General features: G+C 45.1%; 1 protein-coding gene across 1 annotated transcript in view; it reads right to left on the bottom strand.

Moving 5' to 3' along the window:
* Window positions 1-369: 369 nt before the first annotated feature.
* Window positions 370-12814, bottom strand: part of kif1aa (kinesin family member 1Aa) — a 130569-nt gene continuing 118124 nt past the window's right edge. Inside the window, exons 41-44 of the mRNA XM_039001780.1 lie at window positions 8254-8406; window positions 6589-6781; window positions 3279-3397; window positions 370-412 (exon numbers count right to left, since the gene is read on the bottom strand). Of these exons, the coding sequence (XP_038857708.1) occupies window positions 370-412; window positions 3279-3397; window positions 6589-6781; window positions 8254-8406 (508 nt within the window). The remainder of the gene's footprint in view (window positions 413-3278; window positions 3398-6588; window positions 6782-8253; window positions 8407-12814) is intronic.

Below are 12814 nucleotides of genomic sequence, written 5' to 3'. Positions count from 1 at the left end.
TCATACAGTAGCTATGACCAGCCCTATGGGGTCCTGGTCAAACGTAGCGCACTATATAGGGAATAGGGTGCCATTTGGGACACAATCCTTGGAGAGGGGTTAACCAGATGATAAAGCCCACACAGACAGACAAGCAGTACAGGCCTGACAGACACACAACGATGATGGAGGCCTCAGATACACAGGTGGTCAGCTTGTGATAAAGTGAGCGTGTGCAGAAGGAAGAAGAGCGGGTTACTAGTGTAGGATGGACAGGGGGGGGTGGGATAAGCACAGGAGTCATCTGGGATTTATATACAGGTTAGTCTCTTTGCGTTCGAATGTTTTCTATCTTCTTTATAAGACGTTGTTGTTGTTTGATTGTTTGTTTCACATCCTCATCTGTCCAGCTCTCCTTCTGGAGAGTTTTGATCTGGTGGAGACAAAAAGGGGAGGAGAGAATATATTGTATATGGATTCAAAATACCAACCATTCGGATTTTTCTTCATATTTACTGCATCGCAACATACTGAATAATAACATACAGTAGATAAAACGTTGCGTAACCCCGGTTCTCTGATAATATGAGAGAGATATATCACATGTGAGGGGTTCGCCAAGAACCGCCTACTCTTGGAAGTACCAATCAAAAAATGTATGTTGGAGACAGACAGGTAGAGTGGCGAATGAGGTGAGACCCTCACTTCCATTAAAAGGAGCCACCTTCCCCACCCTCTGGTTATTCTCGCTTCTCTTCCTCAAGCTCTTGTAAGCATGGGGAATGCGGTGATACATCTCACTCATATTATCAGAGAACCGGGGACAAGTTCTCTTTCAAATACTCTTGTTAAGATGTATCATGTAGGGATATGGCCAACTCCCTGATCGCAAGAAATATGCTTTTACGAAGCCAGGGAATTCCCAAACGTAGCAACCCTCAGAGGTCCCGAAACGAAGGGAATAAGAACAAAGAAGGTGCAAAGACAACCCCCTCCCCACCAGGAAAATCCTCATAACTAAGTGGGGGAGAGCCCAGTACAAAACTCCAGTCTCAGCATCATGAGACATGAGGTCATATCCTGTGTAGTAGAGGATCCTTCCTAAGATAAATACAATGGTTTTATCCTTTTTTTCTTTGTACTCCCTGACGAAGGCCGTGCAGACGAAACGCGTCTGAGTTTTTTTTTTAACTTAGTTTTTCCATTGAACATGCCATATAAATAAAGGAATTTAAATTAATGATATGAAGAGTGCCTTGGTCCTCCTTTCCTTTTTTTGATCCCCCATGAATCATCAGGATACAGTCAAAAAGAGAAAGTCCCACTCGAGGGTGGTAGCCCAATGAGCGAAGAGTATGACACCTTTGCACACACTGAACAACAACACGGGATGTCCTTCTAGGGGAAAAGCGTCAGGGTAAAAAAGCCATAGTCTTCGAGGTGCGTCAATAGGAAAAAAGTCGACCCGGGATAAAAATGAGGTTAGGTAATTAACCTGAAAAACACTGGTCGAGCACAGTCCACCGATACGCTAGGGACGCCAAGGGTAGTAGTAAAAGTGAAAGAAGGTGGAATATGACGTCTGTGCGCTTTTCAGAGGCTAAAATCGAGGAGGTCCACTTTCTTCTTTGTCTGTTAAAACTGGATAAGCTCAGCCAAAGGGCTCTTTCTTGCTCATAGTATGACCACAGCCTTGGATGGCACTACGGGAGGCCTGTAATCAGGTCTGTAATCATACAGATCTCCTCCCAATCTCCTCCCAGGCATCTGGGTCTAGGGTGTCTGAGTCCAGCTGCTTCCTCCACCTTGAAAACCAACAATAAAGAGGTCACGTTGACGGTTTTAATGAGGCCTTTCCAGGGAGTGAAGCGCTGGTAACAAGGAGCTAGGGGCTGAGGGGGTGAGCCAGTGACGGCTCCACCGTGGAAAGGTTGCCAAACCCAGATTCCTCCATATTGTGCATGTCCAGGCTCGGGATACTCTTAGCAAGAATCCTGTGGGTAATGGGTTTATCCCGAGAGCTCGTAGCTTCCCTTAGGCAAGTTGGTACTGCGGCGAGCAGGTCCTTTATCGGGGCTGTGTGGGCTGGAGTCTCTTCCTGTCGTACAGGTCCCTTGACGGGTCTTGAGCCCCTACAGAAGATGACCATTCGATGTTGAGTCTAGCCGTGGCTTACAGATATGATGGAGCCCAAACTTCACTGGAAGAGGGGCAGCGCCAATGCTCTAAGGGCCGTCAGGTCTGCGGGCCTGAGAGGGTGGAAAAACACAGTGCAGGAGTTGGGGAATGACGACCATCTCAAGGATTTCCGTGAGATTGATCCCATCGTCATCCTCGCCATCAACCTAACTCACCTTCACCACTACGTCCTCAGACATTGAGGGAAGGGAGTGGAGGCTAGTGGGGGGTTATCTAGCTAGCAGCTACCTCGTGGTGAAGGTATGCCGTGGCTAGCTCAGTGCTAGCTCAAGGAAACCAAATGACAGTTTGCCTTCTGAAAAAGGCACAGATGTTGCTGTGAAGGCAGAGAGGGTTGGTTTAGCTAACAGAATGGGTGAACATATGTTAACTAGACTTAAAAGGGAGCTAGCAAAGCTACCATCTTGCAGGTAGGTTATACTAGTGAGGCTAGCTTGCCTTTCAGCAAGCTAGCCAACTTAGCCTTGCAGCGTGGGCTAACCGAGTCTCAATAGCTAGCAGCAATGCTAGCTACCAACGGAAACTGAGAAGTAGAAAAGAGAATTTCTACTCGAAAGGTAACAGGTATCCAGTCGATATGAGGAGAGCTAGAGTAGTGACACTCTTTGGGTGAGGAAGAGAAGCGAGAGTAACCAGAGGGCGGGAGAGTGGCTCCTTTTATGGAAGTGAGGGTCTCACCTCATTCGTCACTCTACCTGTCTGACTCTAACAGATGTTTTTGATTGGTACACATGTAATACATTGAAACATGCATTTGAAAGAAAACTCCTGTATAGTTATAATTCAACTGGGATATAAAGTTTACAATTACATTTTAGTTATTTAGCAGACACTCTTTTCCAGTGTAACTAAAGTCATAAAAATAAAAATAAACACCTACGATCACTATCATTGTAATTAAAACGTTCTTAAAAATAGTCGCTATAAGCAAAACCAATGTTAGTAAAAATGAAGGTGGTGGATGAGGTCAGTTTCTCTCGTACTATGTAAAGCACTTTGAGTACCTTAGTTGGTAGAAATGTGCTATACAAATTCAATTCATTATTTTTATTATTTATTAAGGGAAAAACAAAAAAACCTTAGTGTATCATCCATGTTACCTGATGGATCCAGCCAGGAGAGGGTTAAAAGCATAGAGCCAGTCGTGCATCTCCTTGTCATTGCTGGCTTGGAGCAGTATACCGCGGTGCTCTGTACACACAGCAAACGTGTTTGGGGTCTGTTGGGGAAACACGGAGAGGTACAGTAATGTTAAAACCAGCTAGCTGCCCAGAGCAAGCTTACTTTTGAGGGTAGGTAGGAAGAGAGAGGAGTAAAAACATGACATTCTCTGTGAGTCTTTTCAAATGCAGTACATATAAACTCAAGCAAAAAAAAGAAACGTCCTCTCACTGTCAACTGCGTTTATTTTCAGCAAACTTAACAAGTGTAAATATTTGTATGAACATAACAAGATTCAACAACTGAGACATAAACTGAACAAATTCCACAGACATGTGACTAACAGAAATGGAATAATGTGTCCCTGAACAAAGGGGGGGTCAAAATCAAAAGTAACAGTCAGTATCTGGTGTGGCCACCAGCTGCATTAAGTACTGCAGTGCATCTCCTCCTCATGGACTGCACCAGATTTGCCAGTTATTGCTGTGAGATGGTACCCCACTCTTCCACCAAGGCACCTGCAAGTTCTCTGACATTTCAGGGGGGAATGGCCCTAGCCCTCACCCTCCGATCCAACAGGTCCCATACGTGCTCAATGGGATTGAGATCCGGGCTCTTCGCTGGCCATGGCAGAACACTGACATTCCTGTCTTGCTGGAAATCACGCACAGAACGAGCACTATGGCTGGTGGCATTGTCATGCTGGAGGGTCATGTCAGGATGAGCCTGCAGGAAGGGTATCACATGAGGGAGGAGGATGTCTTCCCTGTAACGCACAGCGTTGAGATTGCCTGCAATGACAACAAGCTCAGTTCGATGATGCTGTGACACATCGCCTCAGACCATGACGGACCCTCCACCTCCAAATCGTTCCCGCTCCAGAATACAGGTCTCGGTGTAACGCTCATTCCTTCAACGATAAATGTGAATCCGACCATCACCCCTGGTGAGACAAAACCGAAGAGCACTTTTTGCAAGTCCTGTCTGGTCCAGCGACGGTGGGTTTGTGCCCATCGTTGTTGCCGGTGATGTCTGGTGAGGACCTGCCTTACAACAGGCCTACAAGCCCTCAGTCCAGCCTCTCTCAGCCTGGTCAGTCTGAGCACTGATGGAGGGATTGTGCGATCCTGGTGTAACTCGGGCAGTTGTTGTTGCCATCCTGTACCTGTCCTGCAGGTGTGATGTTCGGATGTACCGATCCTGTGCAGGTGTTGTTACCCGTGGTCTTCCACTGCGAGGACGATCAGCTGCCTGTCCTGTCTCCCTGTAGCGCTGTCTTAGGCATCTCACAGTACGGACATTGCAATTTATTGCCTTGGCCACATCTGCAGTCCTCAAGCCTCCTTGCAGCATGCCTAAGGCACGTTCATGCAGATGAGCAGGGACCCTGAGCATCTTTCTTTTGGTATTTTTCAGAGTAAGTAGAAAGTCCTCTTTAGTGTCCTAAGTTTTCATAACTGTGACCTTAATTGCCTACCGTCTGTAAGCTGTTAGTGTCTAACGAGCGTTCCACAGGTGCATGTTCATTAATTGTTCATTGAACAAGCATGAGAAACAGTGTTTAAACCCTTTTGCAATGCAGATCTGTGAAGTTATTTGGATTTTTACGAATTATCTTTGAAAGACAGGGTCCTGAAAAAGGGACGTTTCTTTTAATTTGCTGAGTTTAGTTGCGGCCAAATATATTGGCACTGTAATTGTAAAAAAAAAAAAATATTGTACTCCACAGATTGCAGAACCAATTTTATTTTTGTAAATTTAATTTGACCATTTTAATTTAAAATGACTGGAGCTAGTACTTGGTTGCACAGCCTTTTTGCCAAGATAACTGCAGGTAAGTGTTTCTTGTACCATCAATGAGCTTCCTACACCTTTCTACTGGCAATTTGCCCCACTTTTCAGCAGTAAATTGCACCAACTATTCAATGTTTAAGGGGTGCTCTCAACCAACTGCTGTTTTCAGCTCTTGCCATAGATTACGGATGTGATTCATATCTGAATCATTGGCCAATCAGTCCAGCCAATCCAGAACAGTCCAGCCAATCCAGAACAGTCCAGCCAATCCAGAACATTCCAGCCTTTCTTCTTTTACCATTCCAGGGTGCTTTGTTTTTTTTCGTTTTTTGTGTGTTTAGGTTTGTTGTCCTGCTGGAAAATTCAAACTAAAAAAACACCGTTTCTGGACACTGGGTTGAACATTGGATTCCAAAACACCTTAGTAATCGACTGATTTCATGATGTCTTACACATGTTCAAGATCCCCAGTACCAGAGCCTAAATCCTTGGGAAAATGTTTTGTGGACTAATGAAACAAAAATAAGAGAGCTTTGGCAATACAGATCAGTGCTGTGTTTACAGACAACCAAATGAAGCATTCAATGAAAAGAACACCCTACCTAGACTCAAACATGGCTTTGCTGCCTCAGGTACTGAGGGCCTTTTGAAATGCGCAAGTGGTCACAAAATCTGCAGATGATCAGGTGTTTTGGAGTCCAATGTTTAAACCAGTATCCAAAAACTAAGTCTTCATTGGGTCTTCCATCAGGAAAACAACTCCAAACACACATAAGGTAACACAGAGAAATGGTTCAAGAAGAGATGCTGGACTGTTCTGGATTGGCCAGTTAAGAGTCCATCCTTGAATCACATCAAAAACGTGAGATCTGAAAACAGCAGTGATGGAGGGCGCTCCTCAAAACATTGTGTTGTAAAAGGTGTCAGGTTAGGGTGTGTAAAGGTGTCAGGTAAAGGTGTGTAAAGGTGTCAGGTTAGGGTGTGTAAAGGTGTCAGGTATTGGTGTGTAAAGGTGTCAGGTAAAGGTGTGTAAAGGTGTCAGGTCAAGGTTTGTAAAAGGTGTCAGGTTAGGGTGTGTAAAGGTGTCAGGTAAAGGTGTGTAAAGGTGTCAGGTAAAGGTGTGTAAAGGTGTCAGGTTAGGGTGTGTAAAGGTGTGTAACGGTGTCAGGTATTGGTGTGTAAAGGTGTCAGGTAAAGGTTTGTAAAGGTGCCGGGTTAAGATGTGTAAAGGTGTCAAGTAAAGGTGTGTGAAGGTGTCAGCTAAAGGTATCAGGTAAAGATGTGTAAAGGTGCCAGATAAAGATGCCAGGTCAAGGTGTCAGGGTAAAGATGTGTAAAGGTGCCAGATAAAGGTGCCAGGTCAAGGTGTCAGGTAAAGATGTGTAAAGGTGCCAGATAAAGGTGCCAGGTCAAGGTGTCAGGTAAAGATGTATCGACAGGTAAAAGGATACCAACCTTGAGCATGGCCTGCTGGTCCTCGCTGTACTTGACATGGGCAGAGGAGAGGTTGAGGATGGCTCTCTCCACGCTGTCTCTCTCTGTATTGTAGATATAGACGTACGGACGTCTCACCACCACATAACGCTTCACCCAGCCGTTGGTATTAGGCTCCAGGAAATGCAGGTAGCCCTTCTTTGACACAATGGGGCTGGTGGAAAGATCAAGATTGTTACTACACTTGTTCACTTTTCACACTACCATGCCGACCCAAACCAGCTTTTGTCATGACGTTGCCCTCTTTGGGTACAGAAAGCACCATCCCCCGTAAATTCGTAAATTCCTGGAGGAGATTATCTTCTCATGGCCACAGTATAGAGAGAAACTTCCCTTTGGAGTTTAACTAAATCAGAGGACCGCCCATGAGCACAGTTATGGTCTGGCGTCCTGGGACAGGCCCTTTTCTGCTCTTCCGAATAAGACCCCCACCCGGGTTTTCTATCACCAGACCAGCTTACCTCGATAACGAGAGGGCCAAGGTTTGAGAGAAGACCGAGCTTACCTCAATTACGAGAGATGGCTAAAGGTTGCAGACCAGCTTACCACGAGAGGGCCAAGGTTTGAGTAGAGACCATAAACTTAAGGTTTGAGTAGATGGCTGAATCTTTTAACCATACCACGTGGTTAAATTCTTAGACTATCGATACTGACAGAATAAGAAAAAGTCTTTGATATTAATTACTAGTCTGCAGCTAGGAATTCGGTATCATTGAACGCGAAGACCGACAACCGCTGAAACACCTATTCTATAACGACATGAATGAATGTCACTCTGAACTATACATTCTAACCACGACAGAGAGAGAGAGAGGGCGGACAGACTCTCCAACAGAAACAAACTTTTCAACAGAGATCCCGACGACACACTGAGCGTAAATATATATATTGATTGCAATTATTCCCGAATGAGTGAGCGTTCATGTGCAAAGGATTAGCATTTCAATTGTTATAGTTATCACTCTGTCTAACAAGCCGCCATACCGGTTTAGCCCACTAGGGCACATTCTCCTATCATTTCTTTGTCAACATATCAATTTTGTTTGTTTGTGTGATGCATTTCTGTGAATTACTTAGTTAGTACATAAATGATTTTAAGACAATTTATGTATGGATGACTCATAGTGAAGACTGGGTTCGTGCAGATAACCAACAATTTATGACGTTTGGAAGGAGACTAACGTGAGGTAAGTAATAATTCATTAATCAGAAGACTAAATGATCAGATATTAAAATATCTGAAAGTTATATTAGGAAAATTATAACATTGTAATCTGAATATTTTCCTTGGTGCCCCGACTTCCTAGTTACTTACAGTTACATGATTAAGTAGTTTATTCACGTAATAATAATTACAGAGAATTTTTGATAAAGATAAGTCTTCAGTTTTAATGATGCCAAAGACACGACACTTTGCTGGCTCTGATATTTTATTTTACACATTGTCGTTTTCAAGATGTGAGCAGCAACTATGGTGGATAGGTAACAAGGCCAGCTCAGTAGAGCTTGACACATTTTGCCTCAGTAGTGTGAAAAGCACTTTGATGAGGTAAATTCCACCAAGTCTACTAAGCCATAAATCAATCAATCAACCAATCAATCAATACATCTCTGAAGCCTCCTCACCTGACCCGGATCTCTTGGATGTCTGGTACAAAGCGGCGCACCCTGGGTTTAACCTCCGGGGCGGCAACCCCACCAGAGGACTTCTTGACCTCTCCATCCCGCTGTGAGCAGTCAGGGTTGGGGCTGGCACATCGGGAGCGAAGCTTGGTGGCTCTGGTTGGAGAGACGGAGGAAGAAAAGTTTTCCATGTGGGGATAGACCATAGAGATAGTTAGAGAACCCATCTTAGATATAACCCGTTTTAGCATGGATATTAGCATTGAGCGATTCCACCTGTTTTAGCATGGATATTAGCATTGAGCGATTCCACCCGTTTTAGCATGGATTTTAGCATTGAGCCATTCCACCCGTTTTAGCATGGATATTAGCATTGAGCGATTCCACCCGTTTTAGCATGGATATTGGCATTGAGCCATTCCACCCGTTTTAGCATGGATATTAGCATTGAGCGATTCCACCCGTTTTAGCATGGATATTAGCATTGAGCCATTCCACCCGTTTTAGCATGGATATTGGCATTGAGCCATTCCACCCGTTTTAGCATGGATATTAGCATTGAGCGATTCCACCCGTTTTAGCATGGATATTAGCATTGAGCCATTCCACCCGTTTTAGCATGGATATTGGCATTGAGCCATTCCACCCGTTTTAGCATGGATATTGGCATTGAGCCATTCCACCCGTTTTAGCATGGATTTTAGCATTGAGCGCTTCCACCCGTTTTAGCATGGATTTTAGCATTGAGCGATTCCACCCGTATTAGCATGGATATTGGCATTGAGCGATTCCACCCATTTTAGCCTGGATATTGTCATTGAGCCATTCCACCCGTTTTAGCATGGATATTGGCATTGAGCCATTCCACCCGTTTTAGCATGGATATTGGCATTGAGCGATTCCACCCATTTTAGCAAGGATATTGGCATTGAGCAATTCCACCCGTTTTAGCATGAATATTGGCATTGAGCCATTCCACCTGTTTTAGCATGGATATTGGCATTGAGCCATTCCACCTGTTTTAGCATGGATATTGGCATTGAGCCATTCCACCTGTTTTAGCATGGATATTAGCATTGAGCCATTCCACCCGTTTTAGCATGGATATTAGCATTGAGCCATTCCACCCGTTTTAGCATGGATATTAGCATTGAGCCATTCCACCTGTTTTAGCATGGATATTGGCATTGAGCCATTCCACCCGTTTTAGCATGGATATTAGCATTGAGCCATTCCACCCGTTTTAGCATGGATATTGGCATTGAGCCATTCCACCCGTTTTAGCATGGATATTGGCATTGAGCCATTCCACCCGTTTTAAGTAGTCAACTGGGTGGGGATTCATATGGGGTTGGGAATAATCAGCCAATGATCAGAGCATTGCCTTCTTTTAAATTAGGTGCAGTAGTTTGTAAATGTCTTTAAGGTTTTTCACCGCCATCTAGTGGCCATAATACATTAATGGCACATAGGATTTGGTTCAGGACTCCAGCACTGCAGGTGTCAAGAAATCACCAATATTAGCTTTACACTTTTTTCAAACACAAAATAACAAGAAAATGTACTACTTTAAAATGGAGATGGCCTCAATGGCGGAGCATCGCATTAGTGCAAACCAAAACTGTTCTCAGGGCAGGTCTGCCAGTTTTGACTAGCAGAAGTCACTTTCGTAGCAGGTTATTAAGAGAACTAACGCAGCAGGTTAGGAGAACTAACTCAGCAGGTTAGGAGAACTAACTCAGCAGGTTAGGAGAACTAACTCAGCAGGTTAGGAGAACTAACTCAGCAGGTTAGGAGAACTAACTCAGCAGGTTAGGAGAACTAACTCAGCAGGATAGGAGAACTAACTCAGCAAGTTAGGAGAACTAACTCAGCAGGTTAGGAGAACTAACTCAGCAGGTTAGGAGAACTAACTCAGCAAGTTAGGAGAACTAACTCAGCAAGTTAGGAGAACTAACTCAGCAAGTTAGGAGAACTAACTCAGCAAGTTAGGAGAACTAACTCAACAGGTTAGGAGAACTAACTCAGCAGGTTAGGAGAACTAACGCAGCAGGTTAGGCGAATTAACGCAGCAGGTTAGGAGAACTAACGCAGCAAGTTAGGAGAACTAACTCAGCAGGTTAAGAGAACTAACTCAGCAGGTTAGGAGAACTAACGCAGCAAGTTAGGAGAACTAACTCAGCAGGTTAGGAGAACTAACTCAGCAGGTTAAGAGAACTAACTCAGCAGGTTAAGAGAACTAACTCAGCAGGTTAAGAGAACTAACTCAGCAGGTTAAGAGAACTAACTCAGCAGGTTAAGAGAACTAACTCAGCAGGTTAGGAGAACTAACTCAGCAAGTTAGGAGAACTAACGCAGCAAGTTAGGAGAACTAACGCAGCAGGTTAGGAGAACTAACTCAGCAGGTTAGGAGAACTAACTCAGCAGGTTAGGAGAACTAACTCAGCAGGTTAGGAGAACTACCTCAGCAGGTTAGGAGAACTACCTCAGCAAGTTAGGAGAACTAACTCAGCAAGTTAGGAGAACTAACTCAGCAAGTTAGGAGAACTAACGCAGCAGGTATGGAGAACTAACTCAGCAGGTTAGGAGAACTAACGTAGCAGGTTAGGAGAACTAACTCAGCAAGTTAGGAGAACTAACTCAGCAAGTTAGGAGAACTAACTCAGCAAGTTAGGAGAACTAACGCAGCAAGTTAGGAGAACTAACTCAGCAAGTTAGGAGAACTAACTCAGCAGGTTAGGAGAACTAACTCAGCAGGTTAGGAGAACTAACGTAGCAGGTTAGGAGAACTAACTCAGCAGGTTAGGAGAACTAACTCAGCAGGTTAGGAGAACTAACTCAGCAAGTTAGGAAAAGGGTTAGCTAAAACGCGAAAATGTTCCCCGACCTGACGCAATCATATCTAGCTACAACCAAGCCTTTCCTGAGAACAGTCTTGGTTTCCACAAATGCGATGCTGCTTCAATGGCACTGCTCATGCTGTCACAGGTGCCATAATGGCACAGATACAGAGATGAGTCCTCAAACTATCTCTATGGGATAGACAGCCTGACATACAATGTAAGTAGTGTCTATTAACCATGTACACTTCCAACAGTAGGTGAAATACATAGCAGGTACCAGTAGGTGTCAGTGATGGTCGGATTAAATGGGGAGGACGTGCTCATAGCAGGTACCAGTAGGTGTCAGTGATGGCCGGTTTAAATGGGGAGGACGGGCTCATAACAGGTACCAGTAGGTGTCAGTGATGGCCGGTTTAAATGGGGAGGACGGGCTCATAACAGGTACCAGTAGGTGTCAGTGATGGCCGGTTTAAATGGGGAGGACGGGCTCATAACAGGTACCAGTAGGTGTCAGTGATGGCCGGTTTAAATGGGGAGGACTGGCTCATAGCAGGTACCAGTAGGTGTCAGTGATGGCCGGTTTAAATGGGGAGGACGGGCTCATAGCAGGTACCAGTAGGTGTCAGTGATGGCCGGTTTAAATGGGGAGGACGGGCTCATAGCAGGTACCAGTAGGTGTCAGTGATGGCCGGTTTAAATGGGGGGGACTGGCTCATAACAGGTACCAGTAGGTGTCAGTGATGGCTTGTTTAAATGGGGAGGACGGGCTCATAGCAGGTACCAGTAGGTGTCAGTGATGGCCGGTTTAAATGGGGGGGACTGGCTCATAACAGGTACCAGTAGGTGTCAGTGATGGCCGGTTTAAATGGGGAGGACTGGCTCATAACAGGTACCAGTAGGTGTCAGTGATGGCCGGTTTAAATGGGGAGGACTGGCTCATAGCAGGTACCAGTAGGTGTCAGTGATGGCCGGATTAAATGGGGAGGACGGGCTCATAGCAGGTACCAGTAGGTGTCAGTGATGGCCGGTTTAAATGGGGAGGACTGGCTCATAGCAGGTACCAGTAGGTGTCAGTGATGGCCGGTTTAAATGGGGAGGACTGGCTCATAACAGGTACCAGTAGGTGTCAGTGATGGCCGGTTTAAATGGGGAGGACTGGCTCATAACAGGTACCAGTAGGTGTCAGTGATGGCCGGTTTAAATGGGGAGGACTGGCTCATAACAGGTACCAGTAGGTGTCAGTGATGGCCGGTTTAAATGGGGAGGACAGACTCATAACAGGTACCAGTAGGTGTCAGAGATGGCCGGTTTAAATGGGGAGGACGGGCTCATAACAATGGCAGGAGCGGAACAAATGGAATAGCATCAAACACCAGGTCTGCCATGTGATTGATACTAGCCCAGGTACTCCATTCCATCCATTATTATGAGCTGTCCTCCCCTCACCAGCCTCCTCTTGCAGGTGTCTGTAGATGTTATGTGTGATGACAGGCCAGGTGTATCTTAGGTCTGATCTGAATTCAGTCTTGCCATAATCTCAGAAACCCAGAGCTAAAATGTAATAATTGAGTCAGATGCTGGATTATGTTCTGGGGAGATGTTGAAGATGAGATACTAACCAGACTCTCCAAGTCTCCACCCCCCAACTAAACGGAAACTCTCAGCCAAAACATGAGCCGAATGTTCCCTCCCCACCTGTAAAAATGAGGATCTGACCAGAT

This window comes from Salvelinus namaycush, chromosome 10 (assembly GCF_016432855.1).
Source record: "Salvelinus namaycush isolate Seneca chromosome 10, SaNama_1.0, whole genome shotgun sequence".
NCBI lineage: Eukaryota > Metazoa > Chordata > Actinopteri > Salmoniformes > Salmonidae > Salvelinus > Salvelinus namaycush.
The sequence above is the reverse complement of the archived record's forward strand: the minus strand, read 5'-3'. Positions and strand labels throughout refer to the sequence as shown.